The sequence below is a fragment of the Apis cerana genome, linkage group LG11 (assembly GCF_029169275.1).
Source record: "Apis cerana isolate GH-2021 linkage group LG11, AcerK_1.0, whole genome shotgun sequence".
NCBI classification, from domain to species: Eukaryota; Metazoa; Arthropoda; class Insecta; order Hymenoptera; family Apidae; genus Apis; species Apis cerana.
The window spans coordinates 10576034-10600352 of record NC_083862.1 but is presented as its reverse complement, the minus strand read 5'-3'; the positions used below and the strand labels follow the sequence as shown (position 1 = coordinate 10600352).

Genomic DNA, 24319 nt, shown 5'->3' with positions numbered 1-24319 from the left:
TAGCGCGGACTTCCGCCCCTCTCCGACTTTCTTCCGCGAAAATAAGTAACCTCTGCTCCTCTTCCCAGGGGAGGGTAAATAATTAAACGAGGCTCGCGCGCGAAGGGAAGAAATTTCTTCTTTAACGAATCCGTGTGCTGGCTATTAGGCCAGGACACGCGTGTTTTTAGTTAAAAAAAGATTTTATATTAAGCGGTATCACGGTATGCTTGTTTACGAGAGATTCTAATAAAAGGACGAGTTCGTTTGTTAGAATATTCGTTAAAAAGTGTAAGAAATAATATAGTACCGCGTTAGGATAATTTGTATAATAAAAGCGTCTATTTAAATGATGAATTTGAGTTCGTACTACTTTTAATAAATTAAGGGAAAATGTATGCTTTTAGAGATAAGGTTTAAATTTCATCGCTTGTGAATACATTTACTTAGCAAATTAATATGTGCATGTATTGTGTAACAAGCGTGTGCATTTACTGAATTAATACTTAATAATTCTCTGAAAAAGAAAAAAATTCTTTTTTTTTTTGAAACGCTTATAAAATCAATATACCCCTCCCTCTCTCTCTCTCTCTCTCTATTATGCAATTTTATAAATAATTAATAAATAAAAAAATATAAAAAAAGAAATTTATCAAGCTTTTTCCATCCGAGTTTTTACACGATGAACAGCAAACTAACGATGAAACAATGTCACGCGTGAATGAATCAATATTTGCAGCGCCAATTGCCAAAGATATTTCCAAATATATAATTCCAACGCTATTTGAATTTTCTAAAAATTTAAAAATTTTTCACCGTGTAACAACCCCCGATCGAAATTTCCCCTTGGAAAAAATTTATCACCTAGGATCTGCTTTATTTATTTTCCAACACCCAATATATATATATATATATATGTACCCACACACAATGCTCGATCCTCCGGCATTTAGAGCAACGCAATTGGTAACGCAACGTAAATTCTTTCCCGATGCATTGCTCGAAGGGAAAAGGATTAGGGTCGTCGCGTAACATTTACACGGGGGTGGCGAAGAAGCTTGACTAATTGACCGATCGACGCACGATCGCAGAGGGACAATAAAAAGAAGAGGGTCGAGGGAGGAATACAAATTGAGGCGGATAGAAGGAAGGTAAAGGGGATCAACACTCACCTCTCGCGCTGTTACGTAAATAGGTTTGTTGAGGATCAGCCATACCGCCGTCTCCCAACAACCGGGGTGAGTCGTGCTGCCCTCGTAAGTCATGTAACCGTTCGTGTCTGGAAGGAGGCTCTTCAAAGACAGGTGACGTACGGGCGCAGCATCGCCTGCACAGAAAGAGAGCAATCTCTTGTTACAAACATACATACATACATATATATATATATGTATACATTTTTTATCGTTCGAATCTATCGAAATGTCGCGCGTGCCACGTGCGTGGAATGGAATAATATATCGTAGGAATTTTATCGATGCGTGAAAGACGCGTGTTCACCGAACTATTATCAGGATTACATATTTTTTCATATTATTTTTCAACTTTCTTTCTTTTTTGTTCTATATTATAAAGCGTGTCGAGTGAAAAAGAGACTCGATCGTCGCTCAATTCTTCTTTTTCGAATGAACGGAGATAAAATGAGAATCATCGAGAAGAATAAAAATGGCCACTCGAATAGAGGGGCTCGTCTCGACGAGCTTAAAACATTATTATTCTTTTAAAGTCGATGTTAATCAAATCGGAGTTCAATGGTACAAGAATAAAATATTAATATTCATATCGATGTAATTTAATTAAGAAATCCGTTCCAATAATAAATTTACGATTTGTTCCACGATTAGCGCTCCTTTGTTTCCTCTCCCCCCTCCTTCGATCTGCTTTTCCAGTTCCCGGATTCACCCAATCCAGTCCAAGGATCGAAATAGCCATCCTTTCCAAAGTGGATTTCTTTAGGGCCTATCGATTATTCGTATCGTCGGGGATACCGCCGCCACACACACACGTACACTCAGGTGTCATCCCCCTTTTTACGAGTGAACGCGCCGCGTCGAATCGTTAAGTCGGCGGAATAACCACGGTTTCTCTTTACGACCAACATCAATTTGTTATTGCCCCTTCTACGCCAAGATTTATGCGCCCTGGAATTACGAGGCCCCGCTTAGCGGCTACGCGCAAATCATCCATCGATGTCCGTCTCAGTTATGCAAGGGGAAGGGGTGCGACGGGGCAGGGAGGGATTAGAAGTGAATCGTTGATTTCTTCTTGATCATTGGAAAGAAAGAAACACAAGGTATGTAAAGGAAAGTAAGATAAACACAGCGAATAAGAAATAGAAGGGAAAAAAGAGGAAGGGAAAAGTAGAGGGAGGGGTATAAATTTTGCTAATTTTTATCGATCACGGTGGTATTGGAAAAGATTCCAATGACGAATAAAAAAATTAGCACGGATATAAGATAATAGGTAAATATAAGGGGAGGGAAAAGATTGCAACGGTGAAAATACACAACGAAAACCCGAAAAGCGTTCGTATGACGACTCGTGAAAGGAATTCTAATGCCAGGGAGAAAAGCGGCGCGTGAACGTCGTCTATAAAATGAAATTTCAGCGATAAAAACAGAGGCGCAGAGTGTGGCGCAGAAACAACAACCGATTTCACGACCTCGTTGCATCCTGGAATCTGCTATAGCACCCCCCTTCTCCTCCTCCCATTTCCATTCACCGCGAATAAATAAATGAATAAATAATATATACAGCGTACAAAGTTCCTTTCCCTTGGTTTGATCCTCCTCTTTTTTTTTATTTTTTACTTTTTTTTTCACACAGGCTGTCTGTTTCGCGAGTCGAAGTTCAAAGAGAAGTTGCCCAGGACGAATATCGAGTAATTTTGTCGCGTTCGAAATAACGCCGCTGAATATGCAACGCAGCGTTCTCTGCCGATAGAATAAGGGAACTAGACGAATTTTGATCGTTTAGCATGCAAATACTGCTGAAATTCAGACGACAGCCTCGGCCCCCTCTTTACGGATGCGCTTTCGTTATGGAGGACAAAGAGAGTTTTAAAAAAGTTCACCCTTTATTCACCCGTTGGCTTAAGGTTGGCAAGGCTTTATTTTATTTTATTTTATTTATTTTTTTTTTCTTTTATAGTCACGATCAACTGCATTGATTTTTTCAAACGATTCGATAAACGACGAGATAGGTCGACGAATAGATCGATATAAAATTGGGAATGAAAAGTTGAGAATCTGGAACGTGTCTTTATCAAATTCGTTCCTTTTTTTAAAAATTTTAATTTTGGTATTTTTTTCTTATATTTAGTTCTCTTAAAGAGAAGCTCACGTTTAAAAAATTCTTCCAATCCAATTTTACATCGATTCTTAAAATGAATCAAAAATAACGTTTGCATCTCTGGATTTTTTTAAACGATGACATTTCCATTCTCATAAAAAAAGTATCTCAATTATATTCAACGAATCACACAATCCCGTTACTGTCCATTTAAAAAAAAACTCCCCTTCGTTAAAAAAAGTACATTTCCACTCCAATCCGCAAACAATCCACAAAATCACCCGAAAAACACGTACACTCCCTCTCTCCCTTCAAAAAAAAAAACCCACTAGCAACCACTAGAAACTTTACTAATCATCGTCATAAACTACGAGAACCTCTAACTCAATCCCGCTCTCCAACTATCTCCAACTCTCTCTCTCTCTCTTTCTCCTCCACCCTTTTTCCTATTCACACCCCTCCCTCTCGCTCTGGATTAATCCCGTGGATGATTAATCTCCAAAGTCGGGCGCCGTTTCCGTGAAAAAGGAGCCATCACTGTGAAAAACTTTCCCTTCGAATCGGTCGTTAATCGAACCATAATAAAAAAAAAAATCATCCTCGTCGTTCCAAATGGCGAGAAGCATCTCCTCCTCCTCCTCCTCCCCCTCCTTCTCGAGGCGGCGTCGCGACGTCGCGACGCGAGACCCGCGCCATTACTCGTGCATCGAGGCCGCGTGACATTAAGGAGTGTGTGTCACGAGCGGGGAATGGTGACACAAGGGATAAATGCGGAGCCCTCCCTCACAAGCCATCCGGCTTGTTCTCGTCTTCCGGAGAGGAACATTTTTAAGGACAGCATTCAGCCCTCTTATAGGGCAGAAAGTGGCGGACCCGTCAACCTTTTATCCATCTCGCCTCCTCTTCGCGCAGCCTTCTCTCTCTGTCTATCTCTCGCTCGTTCACGGCGACCATCTCCTTTCACTCGAGACCCATTCGTCTCTTCCCATTCGTTACCACGTTGGACGCGCCGTCGACGAGACGCGTGCCCCTCCCGAGCTTTATTTTTATTTATCGCCACGACGGCCCCGATCCTCTTCTCCTCGAGGCGTCTCCTCTCGCGGCGGGTGATAAATAAATAAGGAGGAATAGGAGTCGAGTGGGGGAGAAATATCGGGAGAGAAACGGAGGGGGAGGAGGGATGTCTGTCGCGCTCTCTCGTTTGTGTGTGATTAATGGGCTGTTGTGCACGCTCGATGAGAGAATTGGATGGGTGGGGGTGGGCGGGAGGATGGGTGGGCAAGTGTTAATGGGTTGATGAGTCGGTGAGGATTAATTGGGGATGATTGGTGGGGGATTTGGGAGTCGTTTCGGGGGCTGGATTTTCGATGACGTTTAGGGGATATAGGTATATATATATAGACATTAGGAATGTACATTAGCGGTCGAAAATTTCGATCCAACGTCATGGTACATTATCGATAAATACCGGCCTATCCCAGGTATTCGAAGATAAAAATAGTAAGAGTAAGGAAATATTCTCTCTTTCTCTCTCTCTAAAAGAAAGGAAGGAAGTAACAAAGAGTAAAGTGAAAGGGAAAAAATGGAAGCATCGAGGCAGGTGAAATAATAATAATAATAATAATAAAGAGGCGAGCGAGAATGGAAGGACAGTAAGGAATCGAGGTGGAAGAAAGAGAGTTCTTCATGGGTGATTAATTGAAATGCATTAACTCTTGCGAAGAGTTCGCGGGTAAAAAAGCACGGGGAGATGGAGAATAGTGTCACGCGCCGTTTCATCCCCCTCCATTTCGTGAATCGCGATGAATTTTTTTCGAATTTCTGCTATGCCGTGCAAAAGGCTCGCGACGAAAAAGGGGGGGAAATTATTCCATCCTCGATCTCGCCACGTTAATTTGATTAATATTTTCGAATATTTCTAATTTTCTTCGATTTCTCGCGTTTACGTTCTCTGAATATATCGAAAAATTGCAATGAGATATTTAATTGATCGTGGAAATGAATTTTTGTCAAGGATCCATCTATCGATTTACACGAGTTTTTATTATTAATTTTCAATTCAAAATCGTAAAAATTGAAATTGGAATAAAGTTTTACCGGTAAAAAAAAATGATTATTATAATGAAATATCGTGCGATATTTCTTTATCGGAGGCATTTATCACAAGGGTCGAAACAAACAAATATTTCGTCGTAACAATTTTGAAAAATAGAAATTCGTTTCGATACGGTTTTGCAATTTTCACTATTCCCCCTCTTCCAACCCTTTTTTTACGGATACAACTATATCACGTCGAAGAATGGTTAATATTTGCACGAGGAAAATATTTCATCGATTCCAAGTGAACCGTATCCGTTCGAAAGCGGGCAGTTTCGGAATTTCACCCTCTTTCAGAATTTTTATCGCGAAATGGAAAGAAATAGAATCGAATCGTACGATCGAGAATCACGGGAACGAATATATTCACTACGTCGTGGAATTTGGCCGAGGAAGGGAACGTGTTCCAAATTAAAGGGGCGGTGTGAAGCGGATTTGTAACCGTGTAATACCAGGTCGAGGAGCCACGCTGAATACCAACGACATAAAATGAACTTTGAAGGTAAAATCGGCCAACGTTATTTTAAATAACGTTGCATACTTTCCTCCGTATCCAAGAAACATCGTGATACTTGAATTTTCATCGCGATACGTCTCGATCGTAAACAACCTCGATACATTTTTTCAATTAAGAGAAAATTTTCATACGATTCATACATAAATCCAGATTCCATCAATCTTATTCATATTTAAAGAGCCTAGCGATGAAATGGGTCCATATATTCATTGAAATTTCGTTACTCGTCCAATGAAACATTTAAAAGATTTATCGACAATAAATCTACCCAGAGTTAGTCAAAATACTCCGCAACCCGGGGACGAAAATACATACACAATTTAAATTAGAAAAATTTAAATTACAAATACCACACCGAAAAATCTCCTCATCCTCCATGAAACACGCGCCAATTATCCTAATCGCTAAACCGCTTAACAGGCATATGGAGGAAAACGCGCACCCCTTATCTGTTATCGCGGTTGGCCATCGTCGATACTTCGCGCCGTGTCGATGCACGCTCTTCGAGAAACACACGTATGGCGCGGCTGCTGTCGTTGCGTGGAATTCGAGGGCGAAGGGCTCTTAGGAAAATTGGGCCGACCCTAATGGCGCGCAACGGTGGATAACGATGATGACAGTGGCGATAATCGAGATATAAGAACACCGATGGCCCACCCACAACCTCGCCATCGTAACCTCTATCCTCTCTCTCTCTCTCTGCCGTGTCGAATTAAATGCGAGAGGTATATATCTTACAGCGTGTATAAGCAAGTAAATGGAGCGATTGAGACGAGGATGTACGATTTTCGTGGGACAATGTCAAATATTTGCCTTCCTGCTTGGTGGGGATTATGAGGGTTGCGCTTTGAAGGATGATTGGGTTTAACACTTTGAGAGAGAGAGAGAGAGAGTTTGTCCGTGATTAATCGATTGACTTCACGCGTTCTCAAGGAAAATGATGATAAATAATTGGAGGGAGAGGGAGAGAGTGCTAAATGTTCGTTTAGATTTAGATATTTAGTTAAAATTGGGAAACAATATTGGAATATAATTAACACAAAGGGGGGAAGATACATCTTATAATTATAATTAGTAGATATTTCGGAGAATTGTTTAACATGGGGTAGTGAAATTCTGGTTTTGGCGATTGATAATGGTAAAGAAGTGAAAACGAAATAATAAGCTCGATTTAATTGATACAGAAGATTAATTATTATTTTCGATCGACCGTTTCATTAATGGACGTTACGCGTGCGTTTAATTTCATTTATACAAACGCGATGTCTTTCGAGGTCGCCCATTTCATTAAACAGATTCAGTTTTCCAAATTAATTCTACATTTCTCCCCCTTTCTCCGTATAATTAAATTGAACTCCATGGAAACTCCATTTACCGGACTAATTGTACGAAAAACCGACCGTATATAAACAGACTTACCCGGCTATTGTTTTGTAAACTTGAAATCGAAGAATAAAGAACTCTCGATCGACTATTCGATATTCCCGTTCCGTGGGGGGGAAAAAAGAAAAAAAGGAAAAAATTGCAAAAATCAAAATCTGAAAATTCATCAGAAAAATTATCACTTCCACGAAAGAAAGAAAAATTTGAAATAACGCAAGAGGAAAAGGAAAAATTTAAACTCTTCGCGTATTAAAACTTCTCTCGCAAACGTCCTGAAAGAGAGAAAAAGGGGGCCACTAAACGTCCAATCGTTCAGCTCTCACCCTAATTAACCCCGTGCCGCTATTATTTCGCTTCGAGCTGTTTGACCTGAAAGTAGCAGCAGAAAGCGTCGGTTTGCCAAGGGAAAAATGGCTTTATCGCGTGGCGTGCCAAAGAGGGAAAAGCCGAGAAACGAAGCGAGTGGATTACACTGGGAAAGTAGCATGCCCCCTCCCCTCTTGTCCTTTTTTTAAAATATGCACCACCCAGTTTTTCCCACCTTTCCACTTTTCGCGCTGTGCGGGAAGGATGTGTGTATACGTGTATGCGTGTCAAGGCCAGGATCCAGTTGAAGAGAACGAGGGAAAAAATTGTTCCTCCTCGCATCGACAACGCCTGCTTTTTCTCGATGATTCGTGGAACACGTTTACCCATGTTCGTTACGAAGCTCCCTCCCAGGAACCCTTCCCAAAACCAACGAATCTCGTATTCAAAATCGTTTTCAAATTTATGCGCGGCACAATACCACTCCTTCCCACAGAATCGCTGTCTGTTATTGGCGGAACTGGGGCTCGGTGTTTGTTTGCCCAGCTTGTCGTTCAAACGATTCTTTTGTCTCCCCCTTCCCCCGTGGACATTTGCTTTTTCGACCTTTCCACGACTTAATTAGCCGATGGCAAAGAGTTTTGCTCCGGTTTTGGGCAAGGTGAGAATTAAAATTCGATCCAATATTACCACCAAGCGTATTCTTAAATAATCATTAAACGTTTCTCATTGTCTCACGATTATTAAATCGTGAATATCGATCTCTTTAATCCGTGAAAAAGAAATACACACGTCGTATCATATTCCCTTCTCGTGTTCCAACGATTTATGCGCGGAATATCGAAATCGCGATCGTTCCATCTATCCGCGATATGAAACCGGACGCGAGAAAATTGGCGAAAAGTGCACAGCCACAAAGCGTCACGGAATCCCTCTATTCCGGGCACAAAGGCGAAGCCCTTAGACGGCTGCACGCATCGCAATCGTGCTAATTCCACGCTGCTTGCACGCGCGGCTCAGTTTCTTGGACATGGCACGCTGTGATGGAACAAAGGGCCAGCAAACGGGCCAACCGCGCCCCTTTCGTTGTCCGGCCCGTCAACAATGACCCAGCGCGCCACCGGCCTCACTCCACCATCCACCATTCATCGTTGCCACGCGTCAAACATTCCCGTTTTCTCGCACGCCAGATACCGATCTGATCGGTAGACGGTATTGTTATGCTTATTATGCGATGAATCGTGATCGAAATCCCGCCTTTCGTCGCTCTCGTCGCCTATCTTCGTGTCAATGATCAACTCTCTATGTATCGAGTCTTGAAATTATGAATATTTGTTTTTCTTTTTTTTTTTAAAGAAAAGAGATTGGGTATAATACGTGTTCGTTTTATTTTTTTTTTATTGCGTTCGACAAGATTTTTCTCTTTCGGTCGATAGAAATATTTTCCAGGGTGAGAGGGATGGAGGGAAGAATTTATTAGGGTGACGGATCGTTCTTGGGAACGATTTTTTTTTTTTCGAGACTTCGTGGATGAAGTGTAGCAAGGACAGATGAGATGGCGGCGGACCACTCGGAGGATCGACAAAGTTTCTGATCGATCGAGGGAGGTTCGACACTCTTCGGCGTGTCGATCAAAAAGTTGTCCTCCTCGAGATTCAGGAAATTAATGAACGCGTCGAGAAATTAGCAAAAAGAGTGCTATATAAACTCGTTATAAAAACCTTGCACAATTATCGATGGAATTATTCCTTCACGTTTATTAACAAAAACGAAACGATGAAGAAAAGAAGTCGATCGAGGTAGATATTGTAACGAACAAATAGAACGAAAGAAACGGATCAGAAAATCGAAGAGAAACGAAAAACGAATAATTACCGAATATTATCACTTTCTTATTACAGATATAACCGATTTAAAACGGGAAATAAAAAAGAAAAGAGAAGAAGAAGAACAAGAAGAGGAAAGACGAGACAATTTTTATTCTAAAAAAAAAATTCGACGAACCGTATCCATCGTTCCTCCTCCATTTTTAAATCAGGGCAGAATCGACGTTACGTTTTATTTAACGTTTATCCATCGTTCTCGAAAACGAAGCAACATGTGCCGATGCACAGCACGCGGTGGTTGCGAATCTGAAAAGGGTAAGAAATCGTGGGCGGATGAAGGGTCGCGGCGCAAGCCCGCCATCAGTTACGCGAAACAAAGTGGAAATACGCGATGTATGCACACGGCATCCCCGCGCTCCAAGATAATAGAGCACGGACCTTTTCATCGCAAAGTGGCTTGGAAAGGACGGCACGCGGATTTTTCTCGTTCAAATCCGCCTCCTCTCACCGCTCCTTCCTCCCCCGCGCTTGCGATCGTGCAACGTGTTTTTCCGTATTGTTTCCCGCGGTGCTCCCCGCCAACCATTTCGAGAGATTCGAACGTATGCAACGTGTGTACGCGCTCCACGTGCCACGGTTGTCCGATATTCGAAGAGAGCAACTCGGAGATGCTTACGAATTTAAGTGGATGAATGATAATAATGAAATTTGTTTGCGCGACGATCTTGATGATTCTTTGATTTTTTTTTTTTTTTAAAGAGCTTGGAGAACGCGTCTATCGAGGAAAAGGATATATCTGTTTTAAGGATATATCTCTAAGGATAGGAGGTAATTAGAAGAGTTTAATGGCGGATGAGATTTCGAAGAAGAATTTTTGAAAAGTTGGAACTCATCACGTTTTAGTGAAAATATAACGGTTTACGGACAATCGAAGTTGGTATTCACGCGAATCACGATGGTAGTGAAAATTTCGAGAATATAGATTCGATATTGTTCCACGACTCCTGAAAATATTATCTGTTTACTTTCACAATGAAGGTAACAAGGTATATAACTTCACAGACATGTTTTCGTAATTTCAAACAACGTATCACGAAAACAGACCTCCCACGATAACTCAGAGATTTATAAACCAAACAAACACTAACAAGAAGATCCACTGGAACAGAAATGTTAATCCACTATCGATAAACGAGGATATATCTTCAATTTTTGTTTCCATAAAAGAAAGAAAGAAAGAAAGAAAATTTAATCCATTGTAAAATCAAAAAAATTGGCAAATATTCCATTGCAAAAATCAATAATTATTTATTCTTAAATATAGTCCTCTCGATCTCAGAAAAATATATAATTGATGATGTTAACTCTACTCCACACGAAGAATTAATACAAATGCTTACGTTAGGAGTGGGCGGATTCAACGTTGGCGATCAAGACAAGAAGCTATAAAGAATTTTATATTTGCTCGACGAGTAATGCGTCGCACATTTTTCGTTTCACTTTGGTAAATGCACGCATGGATACGCAGCTATATATTCATATCCATAGCAAGGTTTGCAAGAAGAGGGGATTTGTCTTATTCCGTTCCCCTCCCTCTCTGTTTTATTGTTCTCATATATTGCCAGAACTGCTTATGACGAAAGACAACGAGAGACGATGTATCCACCCGCTTGCCATGCATCCCCTATTCGACATCGGATACGTTTTTATTATTCGAATCTTTCTCAATAATGAAAATAACGAAATAATGTTCCCCGTTTAAGAGAAACGTGGATTATTGCTTCGTATTGAATTTGAATTTTATCCATTCATCTTTGGAATTCGATAATTATAAACGAAAGGAATAGAATCGAGTTAAGAAAAATAAGAAACAGCGAGGATGAAATTTATGTTTCGATCTTTTGACGGCATCTCTCGACTTAATATCCTTTCTTTATAAATGCGAGCATCTCGAGAGGTACAATATCACATTGTATTCAATAGTATAAATCAGACGCCCTATATATTTCATCCCAGGCAAAATTGAATTCTTGAACGAGGGTGGATATCTTAATATAAAAAAAATCTAATGTGACAAACTTGGAGAGAGCAGAGAGAGAGAAAGAGAGAGATCTCTGCAAAAAGATTCCTACGAATATACGGAATGCTTCAGTTTGTTCCTGTTAAACATTCGTCGAGATGTTTTATAGATATAAATAAAAAGAAGAAAGGGTATATGAATGCAGCAGTCTTTTGAAGCTTTATTAAAGTAGAATAAAGAATGCAGAAAAGTATGCGGAAAATTGAATCTATTCACGGTTATATATTACGATATATAAATATGTAAATACTCAATGGACGCGAGATTATTAATAATAAAAGATTGATTAATTCTACGCGAAATAGTTAAACAAAAGATAATTAACAATATATTGATTGGTAATTTCTAAGGTTATAATTATCGGTTAAACGGTTGCGATCTCGTGGCTGGATTTATCGAACGATTCCAACGAGGGGAATCGAAACAGATCGCGAGTTTCACACGCGTGGGTGTTTCAGATACGTATGCAACGTTTGAATTAAACTGATTCATAAATATTAACACTCGGTGTTTACGCTGCGGTGCACGATACACGAGCTTATATTCGTAAAGCGAGCCTCGTGTGCATCGTATGCACGTGACATAATAATTCCTCGACAATGATGCAAAATTATACGCTCGAGTGTTCGCCGTCTACGCCGCGAATATTAACGAAATATTTTCTTAATCTTGTTTTCAGTAACGAGTGGAAAAATTTGATTTCGAAAATTCGGATTTCGCGTTTTATCGGCTATAGATAATACGGGTTATATAAAATCATCAGAACGATAAAATATTTTGAAATTAAATTTTTCCGATTCTATTTCTTTTTTATAAACACCGATTAAATTTTATCGTAATCGTTTCATTCGTGTACAGGAAACAATAGATTGTTATTTTTCATTGAAATTTCCTTCGTGTCGGGATATAAAACAGTTTACAATATAGTTTGCACGCGATGTATATATGTCAAATGGCAATTTTTGACGATACATGGGATAGGTACTTATCACGGATATCACAGTTAAGTGCACGAATATTTTCGAAATTTTCAATTTTCACAAAGCTTCGTTAAAAAAAATAATAAATAAATAAAAAAATAAATAAATAAAACTCTTTTCACGGAGAATTTATCACGATTACTACCACCCCATATATAAAAAATTATTAACAAAAATTCAATAATACACCTTCCAAACTCTATTCACCACTATCTATCTATCATTAACCAACAATCACCAATCGAATACAAAAGAAAATTATTAACAAAAATAATTAATTATTTAATAATTAAATCCAAATTCTTTCCTACTTTCCATATCCCCATTACCAGCAACATCCTCAACCAAATCCCTCCCCTTCTCGATCCAAATTTCCCCCGTCAGAAAATGGCGGCTAGATCCCGTGGAATCACCGCAAAGTCAAGATCCCCTCCTGCCTGTCAACAACGGCCGGTTCCTCGACCGGAAGCCTCTTGGCGCGATACAATCTTGCCCTCTCTCGTGAAATTTCGCAATAAATACTGGTGGAAACTTTTCGAGGAGAGATGGCGCGCATACAGGAGTTGGAGTTAGAGAGAGAGAGAGAGAGATCCCCCATTGTTGCCATGGATGGCGTACGTGGCACACATCGAGGGTACAGGAGAGAGAGGGAGGGAGAGGTATACACGACAATGGAATACTTAGATCCACCCCTGTTGGTCCACCCCCCACGGCATTCTCCATTGTCTCATGATTTATGTGCCGTGGTCGCGGTGTCAACAGGGTATTGATTAAAATACACGGACACAGGCGCACGTATGCGTGTGCATACGGTGTGCACGGGCACGAGGAGGGGCAACAGTGGGGGAGGAGGGAATTTATGCACAACGACCGAACGGTGGACGCGAACATCGTTGTCCCTCGTTGTAAATCGACCGGGCGCCGTGTCGATTGTCGTTTCCCCCTGATCCCGTAAAACGAACGAAGCGAGCTTCCGTCTATGACTCGCTTCAAGGTACCTCTCAACTCTTGCGATATCCTCTTGATCGTCAACATTCGTCGCTATATCTTACGTAATTAATCATCTTCTGTTTCGATCTTCTTCTAGAAATTCTACTCGAATCACGTCTTTTAACGCGCGACACTGGCCACTCGATATTGGCTACGTTCCTTTCCCTTGCAACTTAATTAACGAATATTTCCTCTGGGAATTCGATAAGGAAAAACTGTTGACGAGACTCTCGTCAACGCGATTCCACTCACGAGAAACGTACCCTTAAACGGTTAATGGTAGCCTCGTCACCCTTCTTCACCCTCCAAAAGCCAACGAACTACCCGTCACAATATCGACGGAGATAAACTCGGCGTTTCGAAGAGAGGCCTGGCACGGATATTCGCGGCGGGGTGACTCGTTACCTTAAGAGAGTCATCACCCCCGCCCCGACTTTTCACCCTCTCGAGAGTCAGCGAGTCGAGCCTCCCCTTCCTCCATCCATCCCTAGAGCGTCGCCGACTCCTCTCCCTCTGCCGCCGTTTTATTTATTATCCGGCCGGGGGTTATCCCACCGACCGTGGCCAACTTTCCACCGCGGCTCGCTGAACCGGCTCCACGCGGTATTTGGTGCGTGAACCGCGCATTCATCGTCGACGCGCTCTCTTTCTCACCCCTCGAGCTTCCATCCACCGGCTTTTTCATCCTCCTCCTCCTCCTCCACGCGTCTCAGAAACCGCCTTTCGACTAATTGCGGCCGCGAGTGAAAGACGCGCAATAATGAATATCTTCTTTTTCGTGCTACGTCGAGGGACCACTTCTTCTTCTTCTTTTTTTTTTTTTGATATTCGACGGGGTGGAATTAGATTCGCGAAGGTTTTAGATAAAGTTCGATCTTGTGTTAATTTTGTACGTTGAAATAATGATACAAAGTGTACGGGACGTTTTCAAAAAAATCTTTCGATAATGAAGTCAGTTACGTAAATATTCTACGAATTTTCGAGAGAATTCCAAGAGTTAAAAATTGCGTCAAATATATCGTGATCCCAATTCCAATTTATCGAATATTGGGATCGAAAGTTTGGTGAACGCGGAAATTCGTGTAATAGGGTGGGATAAATCGTGACCATTATAGAACGGTGCACGAACGAAACTATTAATATCCCATCGCAAAAGCAGACGTTAACTTGGTCGCGGGTTGAAAGCCTATAACGGGTCGGATACTCTGGCCCAGCGTTAATACGTAAATGCGTATTGATAGTGCGCGCAAGCGGCACAGACGAAAGATGCTCGCATTATACGTGAAATTACAATAGATCACGGCCCATGAATCGCGCGTGTTCACGCCGTTATAGAAATTTACCGCTCCTCGGCCGACCAACTCTTCCGAACCGTGCGCTACTTTTCACTACGTTTCCCAAAACTCATCCAAATCGAGACTTCGTATTTCACATATTTGCCTACGAGCAAGAATTATCATTTCAATGTTCCGATTTCTTATTTCCCTCTTCTTTTTGAAAAATTAAATCGACGAATACACAGATAGACTCTGCTGTTAAATACTTTCTCCTAAACGATTTTCGAATCTCGCGTTTCGTGGATTCGGGCGAATATCGTAAAGTCGCTTCGCGTCGAGATTTTATATCCGTTTCGAAATTGAGCACGGTATTGGAGGAAAAATTGGATGATTTGTTTTTTTTTTTTTTCCTTTTTTTCTTTTGGGACAATACAGTCTGGTGGATATGCATTATGTATAACGTGGGACTAGGGATTTGGTATGAATGTTTATCGCGGGCTCCGTGAATATTTCCCGGAGAATAACGATTACTGGGAACCACGTGCTGTGCAATTTCGCTCGCGACACCGACGATCCTTAAAACGCGATCCCCGAAGGACCACGTGGCACACTTTTTAATCTTTCGTTGCTTCGTGAAGTATTTCGAAAGAGTGGTGATATATTTTCTTTCTTTTCTTTTTCTTTTTTTCTTTTCTTTTCTTTCGGATGCTGGTCGTTTGAAAATTGGAGTGAAAATTTTTTCACGTTGAGAAAACATTCTGAAAATTCTCGATGAATTTTTTTGTATTTTTATATATCTCGTGTAATTTTAATAAGAATATATATATATATATATATTTCAATACTTTTCCTTTTTTTATCTACCAAAGATCATTCATCGAGGCATTATTTCCTGTGTGTTTCTAAAAAGATAATTAGAAACAAGAATTTATCGAAACTTTCATTCACGAATCAATGAATTTTTATTTTCTTGAAAATCTTTCGCACCGGAAACAACGTCCAAAATAAAATTGATCCTGCAATAATTAAACTCAAGTCGTCGTAAAAGTTCCAAAACGCAAAAAAAAAAATCAATGCAATTACTCACCTCGATATATAACTTTGTTGAACACGCTGGTTATGATCTGCAGTTCAGGATTTAACGTCTCCCCAAGCTGGAACAGAGAAAAAAAACAAATTTCTTTTGAGTATCGATGCTTTGAATATCAAAATGAGAGAGAGAAAGAGAGAGAGAGAGAAAGTGTTGTACTCTCTCGTTCAGTTTATATCCTAATACGTTTTTCATCGATTTCCCATGAAATGGGACGCTGCTAAGTGCACCGCATAAAGAGCCGTTTCGAAACTTCCACGCTGGACGGCCATTAAAGGTAACCATAAAAGGCTAAAACCGAGAGGCAACTCTCTAAAGTAACGATAAATAATAAAAGCTCATCGAGGGTGGATCGAGAGTTTTCGCCTTACGGAACGATCTTGATTACCGATCTAAATGATTCGCAGATTCCGTGAAATTTTATATTTTTCCTCTCTTTTGAAATGGTATAGATGTACGTTCGATTATTTATCGATGAAACAGTACAAATAGTAATAACAGGAAATTTTTTTCTTGCAACTTGAAAACTCAAAGTGCAATTTTTCCAGAAAAATTACATCCATATGTTTCGAGATAAATTTTTCTTAACGAGTTAACTAAACCAAGGAAAGTTAAAAATTAGAGTCCGCTTAGATTTCAGGATGTCAAAAAGATTAATCGAAATATGTCCATTCGAAATGATCGTAATTTTAATCTGGAATTTAGATACGATTATTTCGGTTATCGGCAGATTTTACGATCCTTGGCCATAGTCTTCGTTTTAATACCTTTTTTACCCCACCTATCTTCGTTCCTCTTTTCGTTTCAACGTAAGAGTCTCGTTAGTGAAAGTTGGAAACGACTTTACGAGTGTCATTGTTGCGCTCCGTTTAGAAATTCATGGCGTTTTACGGTTTATCCGTTATTCAGATCCGTTATTCATCGTGGTCTGTCGTGGAAGAAATGTTCACATCTCGACCCAAGTGTCTTCCAATCAACCTAATATTTCCGATATAAAAACGAAATAAAATTTCAAAAACGTGGAGAACAGAGAACGGTTCGTTTTCTCTTCGGATTTTTTAATATTTTTCAAAATTTTTTATATACTCCTCAATTTCTGAATCGCAAAAGTAAATATTATACAACAAACGCGATCGAAACGATGATTATTTTTAAAATATTCTCTCGAAGTGGCCAAGTGGAACGAGAGGAGGAAAAATTCTTACAATATCTGGAGGTAAATATTCTTACAATATCCGGTGTAATTATCGCGACTTTATCCGGCGGACAAAATAGAGGTAAGTTGGATTATTAGCTTCCGAGCGCGATAACTTATTAAGCGATAATAAAATTTTCAACTCCTCGTAATAAAGCGGAATCAATGGCCGGGTATTATCGTATTATACAGATCATTCGGTTTAATAATTTAAACGAAACGATTATTGCGTCTTGCTTTTTACTTGTCATGTTAGATTTAACGAAGCAACAGGATAACGTTTCTTTCTAAATACCCGATAGTGATCAACGATAAATTCTTTTTAAATTACAAATATATATATATATATCTATATCTATATATATATATATATATATATATATCTATATCTACATTTCTCCAAAATTTCACGTATCGACAAATCGTCGTTGCACGGAATCTCTCACCATGAAAATTATAAATATAGCTTCCAATATTATCCTCAGCTTGAGATATCCTGTACTATCTTTCTCTCGATTACAACAACACCGCTCCTCGAATACAACTTCTCGTTGATCTCGACAAAGAGTTTCCAGAAGGCAGTGTCGGGCCAAGCTTTAACAGGTGCTCGATCTAAGTAAAAGTGTGCCGCGGGTGGCGGCGTTGACGGGTGTAATTCAAACGGATTACACCCCAGGGGATGTGTCGGAGGGATAAGATCGAAATGAGTCGTCGGCGGCGCACCCTGTCAACAATACCCTCGAACAATCCCGCGGCCTGGGTAAATCAGCTCTCACCCGGATCATATTTTCAGTGGTCGCGCGCGCTCCTTTTCGCCGGATGGATTTATCGACTCGAGTTTTACCCAGTTTTGCTCGTTGACGCCCCTGGATGGGAATTAACGGCGGCCAAGGTTTTAATGAATGCGGGGCGAGGTGGTGGAATTATTGGGGAGAATGTTTGCGTTGATTGAGAGGGAGTATGTGGCTCTTTTCTTTTTTCTTCCTCTTTTCTATTCCTCTTTCCCTCCTTTATATCTTTTTTATATCTTAAAAGAAGAAGGTAAGGAAAAAATTGAGGGAAAATCTAGCAGAATAGAAATAGCGCTAAAATTATTTCTATTCCTCTTTTCCTTTTTCCCTTATATCTTAAAAGAAGAATATCGAAGGTAAGGAAAAAATTGAGAGAAAATCTAGTAGAGTAAAAGTAGCGCTATGCTAGAATTATTTCTATTCCTCTTTCCCTTTTTCCTTATATCTTAAAAGAAGAATATCAAAGATAAAATTGAGAGAAAGTCTAGTAGAGTAAAAGTAGCGCTATGCTAGAATTATTTCTATTCCTCTTTCCCTTTTTCCTTATATCTTAAAAGAAGAATATCGAAGATAAAATTGAGAGAAAATCTAGTAGAGTAAAAGTAACGCTATGCTAGAATTATTTCTATTCCTCTTTCCCTTTTTCCTTATATCTTAAAAGAAGAATATCGAAGATAAAATTGAGAGAAAATCTAGTAGAGTAAAAGTAGCGCTATGCTAGAATTATTTCTATTCCTCTTTCCCTTTTTCCTATCTTAAAAGAAGAATATCGAAGATAAAATTGAGAGAAAATCTAGTAGAGTAAAAATAGCGCTATGCTAGAATTATTTCTATTCCTCTTTTCCTCCCTTATATCTTAAAAGAAGAAGATATCTTAAAAGAAGGAAAAAATTGAGGAAAAATCTAATAGAGTAGAAATAGCGCTATGCTAGAATTATTTCTATTCCTTTTCCTATTCTTCTTTCCTTCCTTTATATCTTTCTTATATCTTAAAAGAAGAATATCGAAGATAAGGAAAAAATTGAGTGAAAATCTAGCAGACTAGAAGTAGCGGTATGCTAGAATTATTGGAGAACTATTTGCGTTGATTAAAAGAAAGATGCAGGATGATGATTTTATATTCTCTCTATCTTTTTCTATCTAATTATCTCCTCGAAATGAATAAAAGGAAACGAAGAAGAAGAAAAATCCTCTCGATATTATATCATCTTGTTTCCCGAAAATATCCAAGCAAATAATCCATATTCCAAGCAACTGCCCCGCCCTTTGTCCTCGTTCTTAATGCATCCTTTCTTCTCCCCCCTTTTTTCTTGCCCCATGTCTCACGGTCGCGCTAAAGACCGTGAAAAAGGAAGAGGAAGTGAAGGACGGCTCGCAGCGAGACTTCGAAAATTTATTCCGGAAGGGATGAACAGGGAAGGGGGAGCAAAACCGGCTGCGATGAGCAAGCTTTTTCGAAAGAATGCACGCTCTTTCTTCCCTTCCCGGTCTCGCGTCGTTAATTCCACTGGTTTTGGCGACCACTGATTTTGGGTAATGATTTGGAAACTTTTTTTCGAGGATTTTTGCGTCATTAGCGGTTCAACGAATTCACCTCCTCCTCTTAAAGGGAGGTTTCCTCCTGGTAAAGAGAGTGAAGATTATTTTTTTTGATGAACATTACGCTGACGATGGATGTTAATAACATAGGGACAGATAGAAGGGTCGAAAAGGTTTTTAATGTTTTTGACAATTTTTGAACAGTGAGTGTTTTAAATAACACATGGGGTTATTCTTTGGAATTCGTTCGATGATTTATTTTAAATTAGTTTGGACGATAATGTTTTAGATTTAACGTACGACGACCACGAGAAGATCGACTAGGAGAATTTTCGATAATTTTTAATTGACATTATAATATATGGGATAAATGATGATTTCAATAGCGTTAGCTGATAGCCGAGTGTTTAAATGGAAATGTACGGATTCGAATATGATATTTTGGACTTAATTAATTCGGGGATTAATTCGAGGGAGATAGAAATTTCTACATAGAAATCCGACTTGTTTCTGAACGAATAAACGAGGATAAAAGGATCGAATGACTTTCAATCCCTTTATTCATTTATTCGATGGCAGATTTCACGATATACTTTTCAAATCACTCCGTTCAATATACCTCTTTCAAAAGATTAATCGAATCTGCAACGATAATATTCGAGATAACGTATTAAAAATCATTCCACGTCGTGGCGATAATTCGATAGAAGGGAAAATGGGGCAAGTCAATGTTTCGATAAACAGTCGAAACGTCTGATTCCGTTGAATTATCGTGGCAGAAATCAGAGGCATAAACGCTTGTTTCCTGCCGTTTGTTGCCTCAGAATCGTGGCCTTTCCAGTTTCTTCTAGCGGAACGCCGGTTCCACAGAGAGAGATGAACAGAGCAAGAGAGAGAAAGAGAGAGAACAGTGGATCGTCGAACTGAGAGAAGAAAATGCGAGGGTATAAGAGCGTGGTTGGAACGAGCTGGCGAAAGCAGAGCGTTTCCTTCGAAACTTTGGAATTTATTCTTGGAAGAAACGCAGCGCACCCGCGGAAAACCTGGCGGGTATTTGTCTAAGAGACTTCGAAATAATTGTTCCGCAATAAGAATGCCGCCAACGAAACCTTTCCCCTTCCATCCCATACGTTTCCCCTTTTTCATTTTCCTTCGATTTTATTCGAAAGAGATTTCATTGGATCTATACGGGATGCGCTATTATAAATTTTCTCCCTCCAAACGTTCCATACTTCCTTCACTCAAGAAATGTATTATTTTTTTCTAATCTTTGGTCACGAATTCTTCTATCAAGCAAGTTTTTTTATTCATCATTCGATCCGATAAATTCTAATTATATCAGTGGACTTATTTTTTCGCTACCATAATCTATCCTAATCTTATTATATAATTATCAAATATTTATTATCGGAGGGATTATTCTTTCATTTTCATCCTGTTTGGTTGAATCGAATTAAAAGAGCGAGAGGAGAGTTTTTACAAGAAGACGAAATCAAGTTCAACGAATGTTATTTAGAATTTCATTTTCATAAGAGAACTTTCGTAACTTTGGTAATTTTCTTGGGCTTTGATGGTAGCGGTTATTATGATACAATAATTATTTCGATCGAAGGGACACAGTAAACACGCGATGCCTCGCTCGCAAACTCGACTTGCAACAAATTTCAAACTAGCGTGAACCAAACTATCCCTCGATCTACAATATATCCTACACCCGCTAACTCTTGTTTTCGAATCCCTTGGCTCTTGTTATCCATCATACGAGAATTTATTACGTCGACGTATTATTTTTTCCCCCCGATTTCTATGTTTTTTCCTTTTAATAATGGGTCGATTAATTTAGACGAAATGAAATATAATCGAAATATTTATACTGGACGATATTGATTTATATTTTCTTTTTATTTGTTTCATTGTTATTTTATCGATCGTTTTATTTCTCCATACAATCCTCCATATTTATTTATTTATTTATTTATTCCCGAAATGAAAAGAATTATAAATGGTTTTTTTTTATATATATATATATAAAAATAATTCTCACGCATGTACACTCACATGCTCTGCTCATACGTATATCTCATGCATATTCATTTAGCTAGTAATCCCACGGTGGGCCGAGTGAAACGTTTGTTACAAAATTGATGGGAAACAGATGGAACGTACACTTTGCTCAACAATGTAAATACGTTCATGATAACAAAACGTTAATATACAAGGGAAAAATTGATTATACGCAATTTCAAATAATAAATCGTCCATACAGAAACAACGGGAGCCCACGAATTTATACAACCAGCGATTCGTTTTATTTTAACCTCATTTTATCGCTAGCAAATAAAATAAATCTTCGACACGATAAAACCATAAAATTCAACTTAAAATAATATTCGTGATTTAAAAAATGCATATATATATTTTTAAATTTAAATTATAAATATATACGGAATATCTTTCGAAATAATATAAAAGATGAGAACAATGAAATGGAATATACGGTTCAATTGTTCCCAAGGAAACAACAATTGTTTGCTTGTTTAGATCCCGCCAGAATCCTGTTCATAACACGGCTGCAAACGTAAACACTCGATCATGCTCTATCTATCCAAAGAGGCGAAAACATCATGCCTCGACAGTTTCGCCAAATCCTCGATACCTGTTCCACGTGCGAAAAATATCTACTCGTGCTCTTATAATTCGCGATACAGAAACAACAATAATTCTACCAAACATTAATTTATGCTAAGAAATCTAAAAATCTGATCCCGTTTCCATATTAAACTCAAAAATTCGAAGAAAAAAAATCATAATAATCCCGCTTCACCCCTTTCATTCGTTCAAACACCGCATCATTATCTTCTTCAATGTTGACACAAAAAAAGAATTCATACACATTTTCAAAAATCCCACGCTCCAGATTTAACCGAATCGAACGAATGAAATCTCCCCGAGGGAACGGATCAATCTCTTACCTGCACCATCAACGAGATCGCCACCAGCCCCTGACTCTTGTGCTGCGCCTCGCTCATATTGTGATACAATTCCGCGTTGTACCCGTACACTTGTATCTGGAACAGAGAGAGACACGTGGAACGTGAGGAAACAGGCGGTCAGGATTTATTTTGGCCGCGTAATAACAATCGCGACCCCCTTGCTTTCGGCTCGCAATTATGCCGATAAATTTCGCGGGGAACAGGGAGGAGGGGGAGGGGGAGGGATCGTGGCCGCTTTGTGGCGCGAGGATGCACGCGTACAGAACGATCGTCTTGCCCGAAATTGCAACGCCCCTCTTCTGCCCCCTCTCCTTCTCCTTCGCTCCCCTCGAATTAATCGTCCAAAGATTTCAAAGGGATCTTTGTCGTTCTCCCCATCGCGAGAATTAATCCTTGGAGCGTAATTCGCGATCTTTGCCTTTATTGTTTCGGATGAATGAACGGGATCGTTCGTATTTTTGATGAGGAATAAATATCAAAATCGTTTGTTTAATTTTGTTATGTAAATATTGGGAGGAGGTTGAAATATTGGGATAATTTAATCGCAACCTTTGAATCCGAAGAATTTCCAACAATTTCAACGATCTCGACTCGATCGAACTGGATTAATCAAACGTCGGAATTGTTAACCGGCAGGAATTGTTCGAGCTGTTTGATCATCGTCGCGGCGATTTACGTTTCATTCGGCTAAACGAGGGGGAGGACTCATGAATAATTTCATCACCGATGAAAATTCATTCTCATCTTGAAACCATACCCTGAATATTTCCACCTGATATTATTCCACGTACGATCATTCGCCGTGCACGTGTATCCTATATCTCCGTTTATTTTATACGGCCGAGAGAAAAAAGAATCAATATTTCGGGATATTTCGACGGGACGATCCTCGATAAGTAATAAAAATTCTTCCAGGCTATCGATTGATGTGCATACACCTTTTCAAACACACTTTATTAAAGAGTTATTTATTTATTTATCGACACTCGTTTTTCTAACGATTCCACAATTTTTCTTAATAGATAATCGATCGATAAAAAAGATTCCTCCGTACAATCTTGATATTAATTATTTTTCTTTTTTTTTTTTACCATTCGCGAAACGAAAGAAAGTTCGAGTTACTACTACTACTACTTCTTTTAGTCGAGGCAAATTCACGAGATTAAGAAATCTATCGATAATAAGGATAAAAAGAAATATCGCGAAGCAATTTCGAATAATTAACGAGACGCTCTTCGAAGAGAAGAGGTTATTAGTTTCTCGGGATTTTTCTGTTAATTTTTTTTTCCTTTTTTCTTTTTTTTGCGAAATTATTCTCTCGCCAAGTTTGGTATTAATTTAGCCATAAAGACGACTTTATAAGTAGTTCACTGTGAAATTATAATTGCTTTTATAAGTATCGTGTCGATTCCGTATTGGGGAGATTTTTAAATAAATTTCCGCAACTATTTTTTCTTTTCTATTAAAAAAATATTAACAAACTTCTCTCTGACTAAATTTTCTATGAAATTTAATTATTAAAAGAAAAAAACAATCCAAGAGCAACAAATACGTAAACAACACGCAGAATATGTTTCCACCATGGATACGGAAGAAAATTTTTGCAAAACAAAAATACGTGGACGAGTTCCGAGCGAGATTTAAAGAAAAATTCATGCGCATCGCGGGGAAAATTCCGGAAACGGGAAACGCGTTTAGAAGAGAATGGGACCGATGCTGTTACAGCCATCAGTCTGTCTCCTCGCAATTCCCTTCCTTTGTTTTTTCCCTAAATCGCGTCTCGAAGGCGATTCTCAATCACCCCCCTCCGGCTGTTTCGTGCACGTTTCCCACGTTCCTTCCACGTCGATGGATATTCGACGATCGTGTAAATTACAGCTGTAAATTTACCAGTCGCGGCCAACAACTGCCGCGTCTCCCTAAATCCCATCCCATCCCCTTCCTTTTTCCCCATCTTCCCGAGAAAGGCGGACAATCGTGTTCGTCGT

The 24319-nt window shown here is 39.3% G+C and overlaps 1 protein-coding gene across 9 annotated transcripts in view; it reads right to left on the bottom strand.

Moving 5' to 3' along the window:
* Positions 1-24319, bottom strand: part of LOC107999596 (carbonic anhydrase-related protein 10) — a 215566-nt gene that overhangs the window by 3841 nt on the left and 187406 nt on the right. For 7 of the 9 annotated variants that reach the window (XM_062081780.1, XM_062081782.1, XM_062081776.1 and 4 more), the window contains 3 exons: positions 22311-22406; positions 15811-15877; positions 1152-1306 (listed from right to left, as the gene is read on the bottom strand). In XM_062081780.1, coding sequence (XP_061937764.1) covers positions 1152-1306; positions 15811-15877; positions 22311-22406 — 318 coding nt within the window. The remainder of the gene's footprint in view (positions 1-1151; positions 1307-15810; positions 15878-22310; positions 22407-24319) is intronic. The other 2 variants (XM_062081778.1, XM_062081779.1) reach the window with 1 other exon arrangement.